This window comes from Erinaceus europaeus, chromosome X (assembly GCF_950295315.1).
Source record: "Erinaceus europaeus chromosome X, mEriEur2.1, whole genome shotgun sequence".
Classification (NCBI taxonomy): domain Eukaryota; kingdom Metazoa; phylum Chordata; class Mammalia; order Eulipotyphla; family Erinaceidae; genus Erinaceus; species Erinaceus europaeus.
In genome coordinates this window covers 88,584,526-88,605,056 of record NC_080185.1, presented here as the reverse complement: position 1 = coordinate 88,605,056, position 20,531 = coordinate 88,584,526, and the positions used below count along the sequence as shown (strand labels likewise).

Here is a 20,531-nt window from a genome sequence, read left to right as displayed (position 1 = left end):
CTTTGATACCTGAGGCTCCCAGGTTCTATCGCAGCACCACCATAAGCCAGAGATGATCTCTCTTTGTGTAATCTCTCTCTTTGTGTGGCTTTCTCTCTGTATCTTTCATTCATTAAAAATAAAACAAGTGGGAGTCGGGCGGTAGTGCAGTGGGTTAAGCGCAAGTGGCAAAGTGCGCAAGGACCAACATAAGGATTCTGGTTTGAGCTTCTGGCTCCTCACCTACAGGGGGGTCATTTCACAAGTGGTGAAGCAGGATTGCAGGTGTCTTTCTCTCCCCCTCTCTGTCTTCTCCTCCTCTCTCCATTTCTCTCTGTCCTATCCAACAACGACGACATCAATAACTACAACAATAAAACAACAAGGACAACAAAAGGGAATAAATAAATATTAACAAAATCTTAAAATAAATAAATAAAACAAGTAAAATACATTTTAAGAAATAAAGCTCCCCCATTACCCTTTCTTTAGTCAATTATGTATGTATATAGCCTGGGCCTTTGGAGCCTCAGGCATGAGAGTCACTTTGCATAACCATAATGCTATCTACCCCTGCCCATCAATTATATATTAATGCATCTTGTCTAGTCATTTCTTTGTATCCAGTTGTAATGTTTTTTGTTTTGTTTTTTTGTTTTAACTAGAGCACTGTTCAGCTCAGTTTTGTGGTGATACTGGGGATTAAACCTGAGACCTTTGTACCTCAGGCATGCAAGCCTTTTTGAATAACAATTATGCTATTTCCCCAACTCCCAATTGCAAGGATTTTAACAACTCTTTTATGTACCAAGGCTCTTACTCTTTTAGGGAAAAAAAAACAAAACAGTGAGGAGGACCTGCCAGGAGTTGGAGGTACAAAAGATTGAGCACACATTATCACGCATAAGGGATCTGGTTCAACCCCACCCCCATTACCACCTTCAAGGGGTGGGGGGCTTCACAGGTTGTTAAGCAGGTCTTCAGATGTCTCTCTCTCCCTCTCTTTTTAATTTTTTTATTTATAAAACGGAGATATTAACAAGACCATAGGATAAAAGGGATATAATTCCACACAATTCCCACCATCAGAATTACCTATCCCATCCACCCCCACCCCCCTTGAAAACTCTTCCTATTCTTTATCCCTCTGGGAATTTGGAACCAGGGTCATTATGGGGCACAGAGGGTGGAAGGTCTGTCTTCTGTAATTGCTTCCCTGCTGAGCATGGGTGTTGACAGGCCAATCCATACTCCCAGCCTGTCTTTCTCTTTCCCTGGTGGGGCAGAGCTCTGGGGAGGCAGGATTCCAAGACATATTGGTGGTGTCATTTGCCCAGGGAAGTCAGGTTGGCTTCATGGTAGCATCTGGAATCTAGTGGCTGAAAAAGAGTTAAGATGTAAAGCAGAACAAATTGTTGACTAATAATGAACCTAAAGGCAAGAATATTGCAGATGAAGATTTGGGGTCTCTGTTTAGGAAAAAAGCTAGTGGGATATTTTAGGTATATTCCAAGGTGCCCATGACTTTACTACTTTTTTGTCTGAGTCTGACAGCTAACGTGCAGGTGGACCCAAGGTATTGTCTCGGGAGATGGTGTCGTAGTTAGAAAAAGGACTAGAAAGCTGGATCAGAGAAGAGAGTAGGTCCCAAATATGGGAAAAATATATAAATACTGGGAGTCGGGCTGTAGTGCAGCGGGTTAAGCGCAGGTGGCGCAAAGCACAAGGACCGGCATAAGGATCCCGGTTTGAACCCCGGCTCCCCACCTACAGGGGAGTCGCTTCACAGGCGGTGAAGCAGGTCTGCAGGTGTCTATCTTTCTCTCCTCCTCTCTGTCTTCCCCTCCTCTCTCCATTTCTCTCTGTCCTATCCAACAACGACAACAACAATAATAACTACAACAATAAAACAACAAGGGCAACAAAAGGGAATAAATAAATAAAATAAATATTAAATATATATATATATTAACTGTAAATCACATCACTTTGATCTGGGGCTCCATAGTCAGCACAGGAGCCTATGTACCGTCTATATCCCTGTAGGTCTGAGCCCGAATTCTGTGGTCATGGCTACGAACATTGTAGGCTGCACTAATTTCAGGAACCATCTTCCTCAAGTTGTAGAGTATGTTATCCAACCTCCCTTCGGAGAAAGGAACATTCTCTACCATTGTTGATCCACACTGAGGGCCAGGTCCTGTAGGGACCCACAAAGGGATCCATTGTGATGTTCCTGATGGAGATGACCAGTGACCATAGAGAGAGGGATCTGTTAGAGGTCTAGGCCCATCATGTCTGTGTGGGAATCCCAGGACTTCCTGTCTAGGGCTCCAGATGATGGGATGGCCTGGTAGTGACCAAAGAGTCATCTTTAAAGCATGCCAATCTCTTGCCCTTATCCAGCTTTTGTAATCCTTACTTTGTCTGACAGAGTTAGCTTTGGAGTGATTGAGGGAAGTGGAATAGGAAGTAGGTGAGGAGTGTGTCTAGGTCTAAGTAGAAACCATTTGATTAGGTACTTTATGGTGTCTTTTTTTGGGCCTTTCTACTTGCTTGCTTCATTTATTGACTCACTGCAAACAGTTGTGCACTTTTGCTTTTGAGTGTATGTTTTCCCCTAACTTATGGATACATGTGTATGTCTGCCCTATCTCATGGGCCCTGGACTATATCTAGGTTTTGAGGCTTTGTTAGGAAGTGCACCACCTGAAATGGAATTAAGGAGTCCTATGAGCTAGGAAAGGTCCCACCAGAGTAATGAAGCTGGAGGGCTGACATTCTACAACTAATGTCTCTGGACACAATCTGTAGGGAAACATGTCGAGGTGGTACTGGTTGCATTGATTAGGTTGGGATCAGCAGATGCAGTATCAATCCGTATGAATTGGGAGAAGCCTGCAGGAAACAGCCCCACCCCAGAGGTTCCAGGACTGGGAGGAATATGGGTTTTGTAGATAATGGGGGCTCTCCCTCTCTTACCTCCTCCTTCCTTCTCTCTTTTTTAATTTTTTAAAAAATCTTTGTTTGTTAGATAGAGACAGCCAGAAATTGAGAGGGAAGGGTGAGACACACACACACGGAGAGAGAGAGAGAGAGAGAGAGAGAGACAGAGAGAGACAGAGAGAGACAGAGAGACCTGTAGCCCTACTTCACCACTTGTGGAGCTTTCCCCTTGCAGGTGGGGACCGTGGGCTCGAACCTAGGTCCTTGTGCATGGTAACGTGTGCAATCAACCAGGTGTGCCACCACCAATCCCCCTTCCTTCTCAATTTCTCTTTGGCCTATCAAATAAAAGAAAATGAGAAAAAAGTGGCCACCAGGAAGAAGGATAAATAACCCTGGTGGCAAAAAAAAAAAAAGGAGGAGGAAGAGAATGATGGGAAATTTTAGCTTTATTACTTTATTTTCAAGGCAACTGTCAATGTGGCCTCTTCTGACTGGTTTTTTGTCATCTTCCTCCCCACCAGTCATGTTTAACACACACACACACACACACACACACACACACACACACACACACACACATTATTTATTAATGAGAGAGATAGGAGAAGATTGAAAATCAGATCAACATTCTGGTACATATGCTGCCAGGGATTGAACTCAAGACCTCATGCTTGAGAGTCCAATGCTTTATCTATGCCACCTCCCTGAGGGTATTGTTCAAGTACAGTTTCTCCATTCTGGATTCTTTTTCTACTTCAGCCTTTCTCAAAGAGTGATCTGGGGCATCACTGTTTGCTAATCCTGCAAGATCAAAACTATTTTCTGTTTGTCAAAGGTTTATTTACTAAGAGAGAGACCATGTGCAGACAACACTGCTCATCTCTCGCTCATATGCTGGCAGCTGAGATTGAACCTGGCACCTTAGACCTCCATCTCATTGCCCTGCCTTTGTGCTGTCTCCCTAGCTCGCCCTCAAGACTGATTTTACTTGGAAATAAAGTCATGATTTGCCTTTTTTTCCTCATCAGTTTGTCCTGAATGTACAATAGAGTTTTCTTTTCCTTATTTTAAAAAATATTTACTTATTATTTTCCCTTTTGTTGCCCTTTTTTGTATTATTGTTGTAGTTATTATTTTTGTTGTCATTGATGTCATTGTTGTTGGATAGGACAGAGAGAAATGGAGAGAGGAGGGGAAGACAGAAAGGGGGAGGCTCGAACCGGGACCCTTACACCGGTCCTTGTGCTTTGCGCCATGTGCGCTTAACCTACTGCGCTACTGCCCAACTCCCTACAATAGAGTTTTCTAGAGGGTGTGTAACAGGTGATGATGCCATTGCTCTGAGGTCCTGAATCCAATTCCTGGCATCACAGCTGCTGGAGTGATGCTCTGATTCTCTCTCCTCTCTCCTTTCTCATAAATAAATAAATAATTAAAAATAAGATAAAATGACGAGCAAATCTGAGGTCCTGCATTCAATCTCCACCATCACAAGAAGCCAGAGTTGAGCACTATGCTGGTATAATAAATGAAGAAATATAAAGTAAGTAAAACAATTTGCAGAATGAAGCTTTTTTTTTTCACTTTAGAAATTATAGCTAGTTTTGGGGGCTGGGGGATGACGCACCTGGTTGAACACACACTTGACAGTGCATAAGGACCCTGGTTCAAGCCCCCGGTCCCCACCTGCAGGGGGAAACTTCACAAGTGGTGAAGCAGAACTTCAGGTGTCTCTCTGTCACTCCTCCTCTCTATCTCTCCCTTCTTCTCAGTCTCTGGCTATCTCTTTTCAATGAAAGAAATATAGATAATTAAAATATATATATAGCTAGTTTTGAAAAGCACTAATGTTAGACATGGGAATATTATACAACTGTGGTGCATAGGACTTGCATGCAAGAGGCCCAAGGTTTAATTCCTGACATGAGAGTCACAGATAAGCAGGTGCTCTGACTTAAAAAAAGTTACTGTTAACATTATAATGAGCTGTATATTGCTAGTTGATTATTATTAGTTTATCACTGGGACTTCCCTGAACTTCATACCTATACAATTATACCACTCTTGATAGACCATTTTCTTTTCAATCTCAAATATGAAGAGACAGAGGGAGAGATCTACAAAGAGAAGGAAACACACAAAAGCATCACTCTACCACCCATGATGCTTCCCCTTTGCATATAGTTCTTGTGTGGTATTAGGCTTGAACCTGGGTCCTGGATGCATAGAAACGTCTGATCTGTACGTGGTGAGCTATCTTTCTACTCATCTTGTTAATTTAAATATGGTGATAGTCATTTTTAACTTCTTAGGACTATCACACATGGCACAAAGCGCAAGGATCGGTGCAAGGATCCTGGTTCGAGCCCCTGGCTCCACACCTGCAGGGGAGTGGCCTCACAAGCGGTGAAGCAGGTCTGCAGGTGTCTATCTTTCTCTCCCCCCTCTCTCTGTCTTCTGCTCCTCTCTCGATTTCTCTCTGTCCTATCCAGTAGCAACAACAATGATAAACAAGAGCAACAAAAGGGGTAAAAATAGCCTCCAGGAGCAGTGAATTCGTAGTGCAGTCACCGAGCCCCAGCAATAACCCTGGAGGCAAAAACAAAACAAACAAACTATAACATAGTAAATAGTTATGAATAGGAGGGACCCTGAGATCCAAAAATTTGAGAAGGGGGGGGGGGCTTTAGTATTGACTGGTTCAAGTCCTGTCCTTTTTTTGTTCCTATCTTATTCCTTCCCATGAAGGTGATTACTGAATGAAGGTTACATTGTTAGAATAGCACTGCTTGTTACCTTTGTTATCTTCCTTCCTTCCTACCTACCTACCTATCTACCTACCTACGTACCTACCTATCTATCATTTTATTGGAGGTTAATGGCTTACACATAGGTATGATTTTTCATGTCCCCACCATAGGTGTGTGCAGAACCCTCACCCCCAGCTTAGGTCCTTTTCCATCACCATGCACCAGGACCCCAATGCCCTCTGACCCCTCCCTTCACCTCCGACCCACAGGGGCTGGGCAGTGGCTCATGTGGTTGAGCACACACATGTTGCTATGCACAAGGGACCTGGTTCAAGCCCATGGTCCCCACCAGCAGGGAGAAAACTCCAGGTGCCCTGAAGTGGGTCTGCATCTCTCTCTCTCTCTCTCTCTCTCTCTCTCTCTCTCTCTCCCTCTCCCTCTCTTCCTCCCTCCCTCCTTCCCCTATCAATTTCTCTCTATCTTATCAAATAAAAAAATTAAAAATGAAAAAAATGGCTTCCAGGAGCGATAGATTCACTGTGCAGGGACTGTGCCCCAGAAGTAACCCTGGTGGCAATAAAATAAAGGAAAGAAAGAGAAAAGAAAGACAAAGTCATAATGATTCCATGGGTCAACCAGCATCTCCTTTCCAGGACCAGTCTCCATCCATTTGCTCACAGATAGCCACTCTTCCTGTCCTCCAGTTGGACACTATTTATCTAAATAAATAAATAAATGAGATAGATAGATGGATAGATAGATAGATAGATAGATAGATAGACAGACAGACAGACAGACAGATAGATAGATGACAGAAAGTAGGGGCCGGGTGCTATTGCATCTGGTTGAATGCACATGTCACAATGCTCAAGGACCTGGGTTCAAGCCCCCATTCCCCACCAGCAGGGGAAAGCTTTGCAAGTGGTGAAGTAGGGCTGCAGGTATCTCTCCATCTCACGCCTCTATAACCCCCTTCCCTTTCTATTTCTGATAGTCTCTGTCCAATAAATAAACATTTTTTTAAAAAAAGAGAAACTTGCAGCTCTGCTTCACTGCTTGTGAATCCCCTCCTACAGGTGGACACTGGGGGCTTGAATCCAGTCCTTATACATTGTAAAATTTGTGCTCAACTGGGTGTGCCCCTTTATTTTTTACATTTAATCAATAATTTGTAGCAGGATAGATGTCCAGATAGATAGGATGTGGATTCCATGCAAAGAAGTTTACACCTAGCCCTTCAGGCAATGGGGAAGCCAATTTCATGATTTGAAGCAAGAAAGTGAGACAGGGCACTGGAAGCATCATCCGTGTAATGAGGAAAAAGCAAATAAACTGCAGCAGCAGCAACAACAACAAAAATCAGCTAAGTGTTCTCCCTGATTACCTTCCTTCCTCCCAGGCCTCTCCCTTGCATGGCATGCCCTATATGTAATCCACTGGTTGCAGTAATAAATCAGTGCTCCTTATTTTGTTCTTAGCCTCCCCTCGATTCTGGCTGACCTCAGGCTTGTTTATGGCCATCTGGACATTTGATTTATTCCAGATGTGCCATTCTCTGGACAGATAGGTCACAGAAAAACCTCAAAGTGTTATGGAAAGGGCACTGGGTTTGGAGAGTTCAACTAGACATCAGTTCAGATCTCATCTGTAAGTAACTTCAAAATTATTTCTTCATCATGCTGGAGCTTTAATTTAAAAAAAAATTCATTCATCTATTTCTGTAAGTTCTAGAGACACCAGAGCACAGCTCAGCTCTGGTTTATGGTGGTTCTGGGATTGAACCTGGGGCCTCTGGGGCCTCAGACATGCAAATCTTGTGCTCTGAACTATATCCCTAATGCTAGCTTTAATTTTTCCCCCTTGAGGGGTGTGTGTGTGTGTTTCTGGGGACTTGCACATGTGTGATTCCACTGATTCTGGGCTGCCTTTTTCATGCTTTTCATTTTAAGCACACACAAATATGCACACAACACACACATAGACAGAGAGACAGAGAGAAGAAGAGATACCACATGGCACTACTTCACTATTCGTGGAGTTTTCCCTCGTGCCCTGGTGTTCCCGTGTGGTACCTGTGCTTTAAACACAATACCTCAAGTATGTTAAGGCATACACTCTACTGGGATACCTGCTGCCTAAAATGGTTTTTTAAAAATATTTTGTTTTAATGAGAAAAATAGAGAAATAGAGATAGTGACACAGAGACAAGAGTACTGCTCAGCTCTGGCTTATGGTGGTACTGAACATTGAACCTGGGATCTCAAAGCCTCAGGAAGGCAAGTCTTTTTGCAGAACCATTATGCTATCTTCCCAGCCCTAAACATGTTTTTAGAAATGTATGTATGTATTTATGAGAAGAGAGAAAGAGAACCAGAGCATTACTTTAGCATATATGATGTCCGAAATTGAATTCAGGACCTTATGCTTGCAAACCTGTAGCTCTAGCCACTGTGGAACCTTTGGGACCAAATCTCTAGAACTATTTTTATTTTTTAAATACTTTTTTTAAAAAATAATGTTTTATTTATTTATTATATAGAGACAGAGAGAAATTGAGAGGGAAATAGAGGGAGAGAGACAGAGAAACACCTGCAGCCGTGCTTCACCACTTGTGAAGCTTTCCCCCTGCAGGTGAGGACTAGGGGCTTGAACCTAATCTTTGAGTACTGTAATGTGCGCGCTTAACCAGGTGTGCCACCACCTGGCCCCCTCTAGAACGATTTTTATATCTATAAAAGAAAACCAGAGACAGTTCCAGAATGGAACATCCATGGACTAATGTCATTTTGACTTTTAAAAAAAAAATTATTTATAAAATGGAAATATTAACAAGACCATAGGATAAGAGGGGTACAAGTCCACACAATTCCCACCATCAGAACTCCAGAGACTGGCAGACTTTAATGATGACTCTTTAGTCACTACCGGGCCACACCTGGGGCCCTAGTCAGAATCCTGGGATTCCCACACAGACATGATGGGCCTAGACTTCTAATAGATCCCTCTCACCATTGTCGCTAGTCAACTCCATCAGGAACGACACAACGGACCCCATTTGTGGGCCCCTATAGGACCTTGCTGTCAATGTGTATCAACAATGGTAGGGAGTGTTCCATTTTGACTTTTGCTGACTGTATTGATTTCCTTTGCTGAACTCCTGTTTGGAGCATCTGTTTTGTTTGTGTTTTACTTGCTTCCCCTAGCTTTGTTTCCTTGACTCTATTTCTCTGTACCTACTAAGGAAGCATTTTGTCACTGAAACAGTGAACTTGATAACTATTCTTGGAAATGTCTGGAACAGGGAGGACCCATTTGGCTGTATTGTTCTGTGTCCATAGGTTATAGGACACAGACAAAATTTATAAGATTCCTACGGGGAAACTGGAAATTTTTCTGACTTCTCCTTCATTGAATCTTCACCTTTCAATGCCATTATTTTGTCCTAATGGATTTTCAGGACAATAGGTACACCCATCTGAAACTCTGGCTACAAAATGTATTCCAAAGCCAAACATAAATTACCCTTGGACTCCCTATGCTTCTGCCTCCTCTGATTTGGGTAGCAAAATATAGAGTTGCTGGAACTTGTATTTTAAATCACTTCCTGAATGAAATGTGTAGCCAGTAAGAGGGGGGAAAGAGAGGATTCTCTTTCATTTCTCAGATCTAGTCATTATATGGAGCTCACAGGTGACGCTTGTTTTCATCTACAATTTCTAGAAGCTTGGATCATCTCCTCTTAGGGATTAAATGAGTTTTGTAGATTTTTTTTGAACAGAGTAAATCTCAGAGTTAGACAAATATGAACTGTAACTGTTGACTCTGATGCCCCCTGTGTTTAAGAGTGAACAGTCAGTGGAGGCTGCATGGAGTGGTGAAGGCAGGGGGCATGCCTTGTCTAGGTTTTATTGCTGGGGTTTGGTGAATGTTATTGCCTCAAGGTTGAGTTTTTTTTTATTTGTTTTGTGTTGTTCTTTGTTGTTATTTTATTTTACTTTTCCCCCATTTCCATCATGTCGACTCTGAAGTAGTAATAGAGGTGTCAAATGGAGTTCTTGGGAATTCAGGACAGGAGTTTTCAGTAGAAATGAGAGCCAGAAAAAAAAAAAAAAGAAATGAGAGCCAGAGATAATGGGTTTCCTGAGGAGATAAATTGAATCAGAGTGACACAGGGGAAAATCCAGTATATTAGTCACACTGGAGCTCAGGGCCAGAACAAAGTAGAGGGGGGATATATATAATTTTTCTCTTAAATGAAGAGTAAAGATACATTTTTAAATGTATGACACAGGGAAGACAGATTCAGGGTTTCCTCTGTTGTTTCAAATGAGAAAAGGCCAGGCTGTGGCACACACTTTAACAGGCACAAGGACCTGGGTTTGAGCCCCGCTCCCCACCTGCAGATGAGAAGCTTCACAAGTGGTGAAGCAGGGATGCAGGTGTCTCTCTGTCTCTCTCTCCCACCTCTCTCCCCTCTTCTCTCAATTTTTCTCTGTCCTATCTAATAAAAAGGGGAAAAATGAGGGAGTGGAGGATGGCTGCCAGGAGTGATTGGTTTGTCATGTAGGCAGTGAGCCTCAGTGATAACTCTGGTGGCAATAAAAAAAAAAGTATTTGTAATGAGCCTGTGGTGGGTCAGACTTCCTAGAAGTATCAGCCATTATAGGGCATTTCATGTAAGTACCATGTTGCAGAGGTGCTAAGGAAGGTAATGGACGAACCGAGAGTTCAGGGCTACGAAAGAACTGGATAGCAGTCAATGCATTCACCATTTATTGAGACTGCAAATCCTGGGTTCTTAGTGTCCTGGGTTACATTTATTCACTTGGGAGATAAGAAATGTGTGTAGTGGAGACAATGTTTTATGACCAGTAATTTTGCTATTAGTACCTTGGAGTAAAGTGTCCCCTTCTTTACCTGATCACTTGTGACCAAGTAGGCATGGTAATATTCTTGCCAAACCACTTCTTAAATTCATGTCTGCACAGAGTTCAGGTTAGAGCAGGATACTGATAATACACTTCTTTTATTTACAGTCATCTTTGTCCAGAAGCCAATGTCAGGTTTCCCTTAAGCTGTCTGTTCTAGCTGGTTTCCACTACCACCTTGTCAATGATAATGGTCAGATGATTTTTCCCCTTGAACCAGTCATCTTGTATTGGGTGCTTATCTCAACCAGGATACAAAAGGGTTTCTTCCAGGGTGCAGAGTGATGGCCAGTCAGGAATGTAGTGCTTCCTCCACACCAGGCCTCTTCAGTGGTACTTCCGTAGCCTTCCGTAGATGCTCAGGCTTGAGCTCCTTGTAAGAGTGGCAGTAGTTGAACAGCACGTAAGCGGCCAGCACCATCGACACCCCAGCTATGCTGCCTCTCTTCACTTTGATGTGTTTGTTGTAGTAGCGTTAGTAACCTCTTTGAAATGCCCAGGTAATGCCTTTTGGGGTGAAATCACGCATCAGTATCCAGATTGGCAGCTCCCCTGGTTTCACATCCAAGAGCCTCTTTCAGTGTTGTAACTGATGCCATCTTGGAGTCCTGGGTGTCCACTGCCGGTCAGATGATTTTTTAAAGATGATAGATAGACAGATGATAGATAGGTAGATAGATAGATAGATAGATAGATAGATAGATAGATAGATAGATAGATTAATAGATAGGGGGCTGAGGCCGAGAACACAACATCATGATTTCCTTCAATGCTGTGAGTACAAGGGCTTGAACTTGGGCCACACAGGACAAAGCAGAGCACTGTCCAAATGAGTTATTTCAAAAGCCCACATAATGCCCTTTTTTATTTTTAAATTTCAATCTACATCTCGTCTGGTCTACCCATCATTCATTTTGTATCTGCTCTACTATCCCACCATGAAGGCAGTTCATGAATTACCTCATCATGGTGGTAGTCAGCAGAGGGTGGGAGCACAGAACTTTGGTTGTAGGGACAGTATGGAACTCTGCACTGAAGTCATATATATAATCTTGTAAACAAAAATAAATAAATAGGACTAGGAAGGTCATGCAAAAGACTCTCATACCTGGGGAGTCGGGTGGTAGCTCAGCTGTTAAGCGCAGGTGGTGCAAAGCACAGGGACCGGTGTAAGGGTCTTGGTTCAAGCCCCCGGCTTTCCATCTGCAGGGGAGTCGCTTCACAAGCGGTGAAGCAGGTCTACAGGTGTCTATCTTTCTCTCCCCTTCTCTGTCTCCCTCCCCCCTCCTTTCTCCATTTCTCTCTGTCTTATCCAACAACGAAGACATCAGTAACAACAACAATAATAACTACAACAATAAAACAACAAGGGCAACAAAAAGGGAAAATGAATAAATATTAAAACATTTTTTTTAAAGATTTTAAAAAAGACTTTCATACCTAAGGCTCTGAGTTCCCAGACTCAATCCTCACCACCACCATAAGCCAGAGTTGATCAGTGCTCTAGTCTGTCTATATGTTTCTCTCTCAGTCTCTGTCTCTCTCTCCTCTCTATCTCTCTCTCTAAATATATAATTATAAATAAATAGATGTCACACTTCACTTAGGCTCTTCTTTATACTAAAGGTGAGGTACTGTAAAATTTAACATATGATTTGGAGCTTTGCTTATTTATTTTAATAGCTAGGCAAATCATTTACGTCCTTGAGCTTCCTTATCTGCACTAGGAGTGGCAGTGTTACAGAGTTCACTTTAAGCATATAGCCCAGTGCTTAAAACTTGACAAGTATCTGGTAAGTCTTGTTTCTTTTTTCTTTGTGCTCAGTATTTAGAATATTTAATTTATCCACTACGTGGTTCCATTTTTTTAAATAGTTTTAAAAAATTATTTAATTTTATTTATTATTGGATAGAGACAGAGAGAAATTGAGAGGGGAGTATGGGGGGATAGAGGGGAAAAGAGCCACAGAGACCTGCAGCCCCGATTGGCCACTTGTGAAGCTTTCTCCCTGCAGGTGGGAACCAGAGGCTTTTTTTTTTTAATTTTTTATTTAAGAAAGGATTAGTGAACAAAGGCATAAGATAGGAGGGGTACAACTGGGTCCTTGTGCAATGTAATGTGAGTGCTTCACCAGGAGCACCATTGCCTAGCCTCTCCATTTGTTCTTTCAGGTCAGTTGTTTAATTTATCTTTCTTCCCCCCCCACACACACAATCCTGAGTCCTTAGAATAGGAAGTTTCTTAGTTGAAGTGTCTCAAGAGGAATATTATTTGCACAAGGGCCTGGGTTCAGTATCTGACTATGTGGAAGCACCATGGGCAGTAGCAAATATATACATTATTTTATTCAATTTTCTTCTAGAACAAAAGCCAAATTTATTCAGCAGGCATTTTACTTCAGTAATCCTAGCAATCAGACCATGATTGCAGACACTCCGGTGTGAAGTGTGCATTAACAGCTACACCTGGAGGATGAACAAGCCGTTGGATTTGATGTTTCAAAGTCAGGGTAGCGCAGAGGGTTAAGCACATGTGGAAGGGTGTAAGGATACTGGTTCAAGCCTCCGGCTCCCCACCTGCTGGGGGGGTTGCTTCACAAGCAGTGAAGCAGGTCTGCAGGTGTCTATCTTTCTTTCCCCCTCTCTGTCTTCCCCCCTTTTTCAATTTCTCTTTGTCCTAGCCAACAATAACAATGACAATGGCAACAATAACAGCAACAACAAGGGCAACCAAATGAGAAAAATGGCCTCCAGGAGGAGTGGATTCGTAGTGCAGGCACTGAGCCCCAACAATAACCCTGAAGGCAATAAATAAATAAATAAATAAATAAATAAATAAGGGGGTTTAGCTACCTTAAAGTGGGGGATAGTGAGGGTGACACCTTAAAGTGCCCTCAAGTTTCACAAGAATGAAACCAATGGTTTCTCATCTCAGAAGAGTCACATCTTTAAGAACAGTTTCATATATATGTTTATGTATATGGGTAAGGCAAGACCATTTGGTCCCAACTATCTATACATTTTTAAATTTCACATTTATAGATACATTTTATTTCATTTAATTTTTTGTCAGCGATTTAACCCTGTTTTAGAAAATTGGGAAGTTTCAGGGAGTATAATTTCACACTCATAACTTGCACCAATGTTTTTTTTTATAATTTTTATTTATAACATGCAAACACTGACAAGACCATAGGATAAAAGGGGTATAATTCCATACAGTTCCTACCACCAGAACTCCGTATCCCATCCCCTCCCCTGATAGCTCTCCTATTCTTTATCCCTCTGGGAGTATGGAGCCAGGCTCATTATGGGGTGCAAAAGGTGGAAGGTCTGCCTTCTGTAATTGCTTCCCCGCTGAACATGGGCGTTGACAGGTCAATCCATACTCCCAGCCTGCCTCTCTCTTTCCCTAGTAGGGTGGGGCTCTGGGGAAGCAGAGCTCCAGGACACATTGGTGGGGTTGTCTGTCCAGGGAAGTCTGGTCGGCATCATGGTAGCATCTGGAACCTGGTGGCTGAAAAGAGAGTTAACATACAAAGCCAAACAAATTGTTGAACAATCATGGACCTAAAGGTTGGAATAGTGCAGATGAAGTGTTGGGGGGGACCTCCATTTTGTAGACAGCTAGTAGGCATATTTTAATTATATTCCAAAGGGCCTATGGCTATACTAGTTTTTTTTTTTTTTTCCCTGATCCTGAAAACTGATATGTAGGTGGATCCAAGTTATTGTCTGGGGAGATGATGTCATGGCTGGAAAAGGGACAGAAAGCTGGAGCAGGGAAGAGAGTAGCTCCCAAATATGGGGAAGGGGTATAAATATTGTTGGCTGTAAACCCCATCGATTTGATTTGGTCTGGGGCCCATATTCAGCATAGGAGCCTCTGTGACCTCTGCATCCCTGTAGATCTGAGCTCCCATTCTGTGGTCATGAGTAGGAACATTCCAAGCTGCCCCAATATTGACCCGTCTTCCTCAGGTGTAGCATAGAGTATATTGTCCATCCTCCCTTCAGAGGATGGAGCATTCTCTACCTTTTCTGATCCAAATTGAGGGCAGGGTCCTGTGGGGGGCCCAAAATGGGGTCTGTTTTATTGTTCCTGATAGAAATGACCAGTAACAGTGGAGAGAGATATTTATTCAAGGTCTAGGCCCATCATGTCTGTTTTGGAATCTCAGGACTCCCTGAATAGGGCCCCAGCTGATGTGGTGGCCTGATAGTATCTAAAGAGTCATCATTAAAGTATGCCAGTCTCTTGCCCTTATTCAGCTTTTGCAGTCCTTGCTTTGATAAGGTTAGCTTTGGAGTGAGTGAGAGAACAGTAATAGGAAGTAGGTGAGGAGGGTATCTAAGTCTAGATACTATTTTATTAGGAACTTTATACTGACTCACTGCAGACTATTGTGTACTTTTGCTTTCAGGTATATATTTTGCCCTAGTTTATGTATACATGTGAACATATGCTCTATCTCACGTGACCTGATCTATATCTAGGTTTTGGGACTTTGTTAGGAAAGCCTGGAATGGAATTAGAGAATACTATGTAAGGAAAGGTCTCACCCGAGTAATGAAGCTGAAGGGTTGACATTCCCCACCTGAAGTCTCTGGACACAGTCTGTAATGAAGTATGCTGAGGTGGTATTTGTTGTGTTGATTAGGTTGGGATTGGCGAATGCAATATTATTTGGTATGAATTGAGAGAAGCGTGCAGGAAAGTGTGCCCCACCCTAGAGGTTCCAGGACTGGGGGAAATATAGGCTCTATAGAGGAAATGTGAGGTTCCTGCTGTCTTAAGGTTCAAGAAGACAATAGATAGTTATTGTTATAATCACACTATTTGGTAATTGGGTTAACTCTGAAAAATCCCTTTGTTAGGATTTGCTGTATCATACCCAATATCACCATAATTTATGTCCTTGGACATTATTTGTATATAGCTGTGCCTCCGGTTGCTTCTGTTCTCCCTAGTCTAGGCTTTTGAGAGAGTCAACATATCAAAGATTCAGCCTATGTATTAAAAAGACTCAGTCTGTGATTTAGAAAGTTCGAGACATACAGTCAATTCCCCCCCTCATAATTATTAAATAGTGATTTATATGACTACAAATTAATAGGAGTGTACATAAACACCATTCCCACCACCAAAAAACTGTGTCCCATCCCACCCACCTCCAACCCCCCACCGCCCTAGGAAGCCAAATATCCACCCTCACCCTTACCCCAGGGTTTTTACTTTGGTGCCCTACTCCAGATTTAGTTCTTACTTTGACAGGGTTAGCTTTGGAGTGATTTAGGGAAGTGTAATAGGAAGTAGGTGAGGAGGGTATCTAGATCTAAGTAAAAACTATTTGATTAGATACTTTAAGGTGTCTGTTTTGGTCTTTCTACTTACTTGCTTCACTTATTGAGTCACTGCAAACTATTGTCCACTTCTGCTTTAAAAAAAAGTTTTAATTTATTCCCTTTTGTTGTCCTTGTTCTTTTATTGTTGTAGTTATTGATGTCGCTGTTGTTGGATAGGGCAGAGAGAAATGGAGAGAGGAGGGGAAGACAGAGAGGGGGAGAGAAAGACAGACACACCTGCAGACCTGGTTCACCACTTGTGAAGCGACTCCCCTGCAGGTGGGGAGCTGAGGGCTCGAACCGGGATCCTTATGCTGGTCCTTGCACTCTGCGCCACGTGTGCTTAACCTGCTGTGCTACCGCCCAGCTCCCCACTTCTGCTTTAAGGTATATATTTTCCCCTAATTTATAGATACATGTATACATATGCCTTATCTCATGGGACCTGATTTATATCTAGGTTTTGGTCCCCATCTCCCTATAACCTCCATAGTTCTCACAATGGTAAAGAGACAGTTTGGTCATCATCTCTATTTTTTGCCAATTTATTTACTTTAATTTGTTATTATTATTTATTGCCACCGCCCCCTGCAGATGGGGAGTGGGGACTTTAGTCCAGGTCCTTGTCCATGGTGACTGCGTGTTCAACCAGGTGCATTGTCACCTGCCCCCCTCCCACTTTATTTATTTTAGTCACCTATATTCCAAAATGAAATAACTTTTTAAAGATTTCAGTATTTTTTCATTTTATCATCTTTATTTATTGGGTAGAAACAATCAGAAATCAAGAGGAAAGGGAAGATAGGGAGAGTCTGTGAGACACCTATAGCACTGCTTCGCCACTCACAAAACTTTCACTCTGCAGGTAGGGACTGGAGGCTCAAACCTGGGTCTTCGTATACTGTAACATGTACTTAACTAGGTGTGCCACCACCCAGCCCCTTCATCTGTATTTCACATACCTCTTTTTTCATGTAGCATAGTCACCTCCAGTTCCATCCATTTTTTCCTAAATGATGCAGTCTCGTTTTTTTCTTTTTTGTTTTGTTACGCAGAGTTGTGATCCATTGACTATATAGCCCCTAACTTCTTCATCCACAGTGATGAATTGTAAAGGTCAATATAGTGAGTTTTACCAGACCACTGTCCCGTCATTTTATGCAGTGCCTGGGATTGAGTCCAGGGCCTCACATAGGACTGCTACTGCTGAGCCACCTCCCTGACCCCAAGATTTTTATTTATTTATAAAAAGGAAACATTGACTAAACCATAGGATAAGAGGGGTACAATACCACCAGATCTCCGTATTCCATCCCCTCCCCTGATAACTTTCCTATTCTTTATCCCTCTGGGAATATGGACCCAAGGTCATTGTGGGATGCAGAAGGTGGAAGGTCTGGCTTCTGTAATTGCTTCCCCGCTGAACATGGGCGTTGACAGGTCAATCCATACTCCCAGTCTGCCTCTGGGGAAGCAGAGCTCCAGGACACATTGGTGGAGTTGTCTGTCCAGGGACGTCTGATCGGCATCATGCTAGTATCTGGAACCTGGTGGTTGAAAGGAGAGTTAACATACAAAGCCAAACAAATTGTTGAACAATCATGGACCTAAAGGTTGGAATAGTGCAGATGAAGTGTTGGGGGGGACCTCCATTTTGTAGACAGCTAGTAGGCATATTTTAGTTATATTCCAAAGGGCCTGTTCTAATCTCAAGATTTACACATGTAATGTAAAAATTATTCATCCTTAATAATGAATTCTAGAGCAGAGAATGCTGAACAACACAGTCTTCTTTCTCCCTGTTTCAGTCATTCAGAATATCTGTGTATCTATGTGGCATTTGGAGCTCCGGTAGGAGCACAGGCAAAAATGGAGAGGGAGGGAGAGGGAGAGGAAATGAGAGACCACTGTAGTACTGCTTCACCACTCCTGAAGCTTCTCTCTTGCCATCGGGGACCAGGGGCTGGAATTCTGGTCCTCACACATGGTTATGTGTGCCAGGTGTGCCACCACACAATGTCACCAGTTCATTTCTTAATACCGATGTCTAGGTTTTTTCTTTTTTGTTTCCCCCCAGTGGCTTACGTGTGAACTCCCGTGAGTTTAGCATGCATGTCTTCATGTGTTTCTTTACTAAGTTTGCTTGTTTGCATGGCTCTCAAAAAACCTGCTGTGAAATTCATGGTAGAGATAGAATGCATTGCTTCTAGAGCATAACCGGCTCTACTAAATCACTTGCACACATACCTGTTGTCAAAGTAAGAATGTAAAAGAAGATGTAAGCATTAAGTGGTTGCATGGAAGGCAAGAACTCTCCAAATGACTTATCAGTTGATAATTAGAGAAACAACATATGGCATATACATACAGTCAACATTCCTCAGTCTTATAAAGGAGTGAAGCAAGCTTGCATGCTATAGTGTGGGCAGGCCTTAGAAGCATGAGGAATGAAAGAAGTCAGGCAGAAAAAGGCCAGCCTGTATGCTTTTCCAATATACTGACAAACCAGAGTCAGAAAGAGAATAGAGGTTACCAGAGACTGAAGTGAGGATTTTTGTTTATTAGCTACTGGCCTTCTGTTTTTGATAATGGGCCATTTCTGGACTTGCAGAGTGGGGATGAATGCAGCCATTGTAAATGCACACCCTGCTACTGAATGGTCTAGTTTCAGATGGGAAGCTTTCTATTTTGTATATTTATTATAGATCAAAACACTAAGTAGGGGGTCAGTGAAATAACTCATTTGGATAGTGTGCTGCTTTGCCTTGAGCGGGAGCCAGGTTCAAACATCCCCCTTACCCACCCACTGAATTCAGTGTGGTCTTTTTCACTCTCTTTCGGCATTTCTGCATCTATCTCTCTCCCTCTCCCTCTCCCTCTCCCTCTCCCTCTCCCTCTCCCTCTCCCTCTCCCTCTCCCTCTCCCTCTCCTCTCTCCCCACTGTGTAATCAGTAAGGTGCTTGGGTTTCCTTATTACAAGTCTCCCACTTTCCTTTCTGTGCAGGGGCCATGGATCACAGAGGCTTTCAGCACGGGAGTTTCAGCAGCTTCCAGAGCAGCTCCAGTGATGAAGACATGATGGACATCCCAGGGACAGCCATGGATTTCTCAATGAGAGATGATGTTCCTCCCTTAGATGAAGAAATAGAAGGTAACAATCTTTTTAAAAATTATCTTTGTTTATTGGATAGAGACAGCCAGAAAGTTGAGAGGGGAAAGGGTGAGAGAAAGAGAGACACCTGCAGCCCTGTTTTTGCCACTTGTGAAGCTTTCCCCTGCAGGTGGGAACCAAGGGCTTGAACCCAGATCCTTGCACATGGTAATATATGCACTTAACCAGGTGCACCACCACCTGCCCCCTGAAGGTAACACCCTTGCTGAGAATTTGCCTTTTATTAAATCCATTTTTATGCACATCCAGTAAAATTCATTTTCTAGGCCTTTGATTTCTGATGCATGTGTAGATTTTTTTAAATTTATTAATTAGCAAGAAAGGGGGAAACAAAGAAAGAATAAGAACCAGAGGGTCATGCCAGCATATGCAATGCCAGGAATTGAACTTCAGACCAAATGTGTACAAGTTTGGTCCTCTGCCAGGTACTCTAAATGAGCCACGGATCTGCTACCATGCTTAGATTCTTATAATCACCACCACTAAGAGGATACAGAAAAGTCAAATACCCTAAAGAATCCCATCTTGCTATAGCCCCTTACATTCAGATCTCAATCCACAGTCTCTGCCATGTACTCATATTTGCTCTCTGTCCCTATAGTTTTCTCTCTTCAATAATGTCATATGCATAGAGTTGCATAGTATGCTACCTTTTTTTATTTATTCCCTTCTGTTGCCCTTGTTTAATTGTTGTAGTTATTGTTGTCATTGTTGGATAGGACAGAGAGAAATGGAGAGAGAAGGGGAAGACAGAGAGAGGGAGAGAAAGATAGAACTGCTTCACCTCTTGTGAAGTCACTCCCCTGCAGGTGGGGAGCTGGGGGCTCAAACTGGGATCCTTCACGCTGGTCCTTGTGCTTTGCGCTACCTGCGCTTAACTTGCTGCGCTACCGCCTGGCTCCCTGTATGCTACCTTTTGAGACTTTCTTTCACTCAGCTTAGTGTCATGCAGATTCATCCAAGCTGTTTGTTCATTTTTCTTCTCCCTTCCTTCCTCCCTCTCTTTCCCCTTCCTCCCTCCCTTCCTTCCTTTTCTCTGTTCTGATTTATCATGATTTATGTTGATGCTGGGGATTGAACCTGGGACCTCACAGCCTCAGGCATGAAAGTATTTTTGCAGAACTGTTAACATTATGCTATCTCCCCAGCCCCTGTTCATTCCTCTTTCTTACAGAGTAGTGTATACCCCAGAGTGGGACCATAGGATCGTGTGGTAAACATGTTTACCTTTATAACACCATTTTCCAGAGTGACTGTTTTGCATCTGGACCAGCTATGTGGGCTAGATCCACTTGTTCCACACCTTGGTTTTTGCAGTGATTTTTAATTTTCACCATCTAAAGAGTTATTTTGTGTTGTATCACCATAGGCTTCATTTAATTTCCCTAGTAACTTCTGAGGTCAAAG

The 20,531-nt window shown here is 42.7% G+C and overlaps 1 protein-coding gene across 2 annotated transcripts in view; it reads left to right on the top strand.

Moving 5' to 3' along the window:
• CLCN5 (chloride voltage-gated channel 5) overlaps nucleotides 1-20,531 on the top strand; it is a 223,616-nt gene that overhangs the window by 122,042 nt on the left and 81,043 nt on the right. For both annotated transcript variants that reach the window (XM_060183590.1, XM_060183591.1), the window contains one exon: nucleotides 18,957-19,103. In XM_060183590.1, the coding sequence (XP_060039573.1) occupies nucleotides 18,957-19,103 (147 nt within the window). The remainder of the gene's footprint in view (nucleotides 1-18,956; nucleotides 19,104-20,531) is intronic.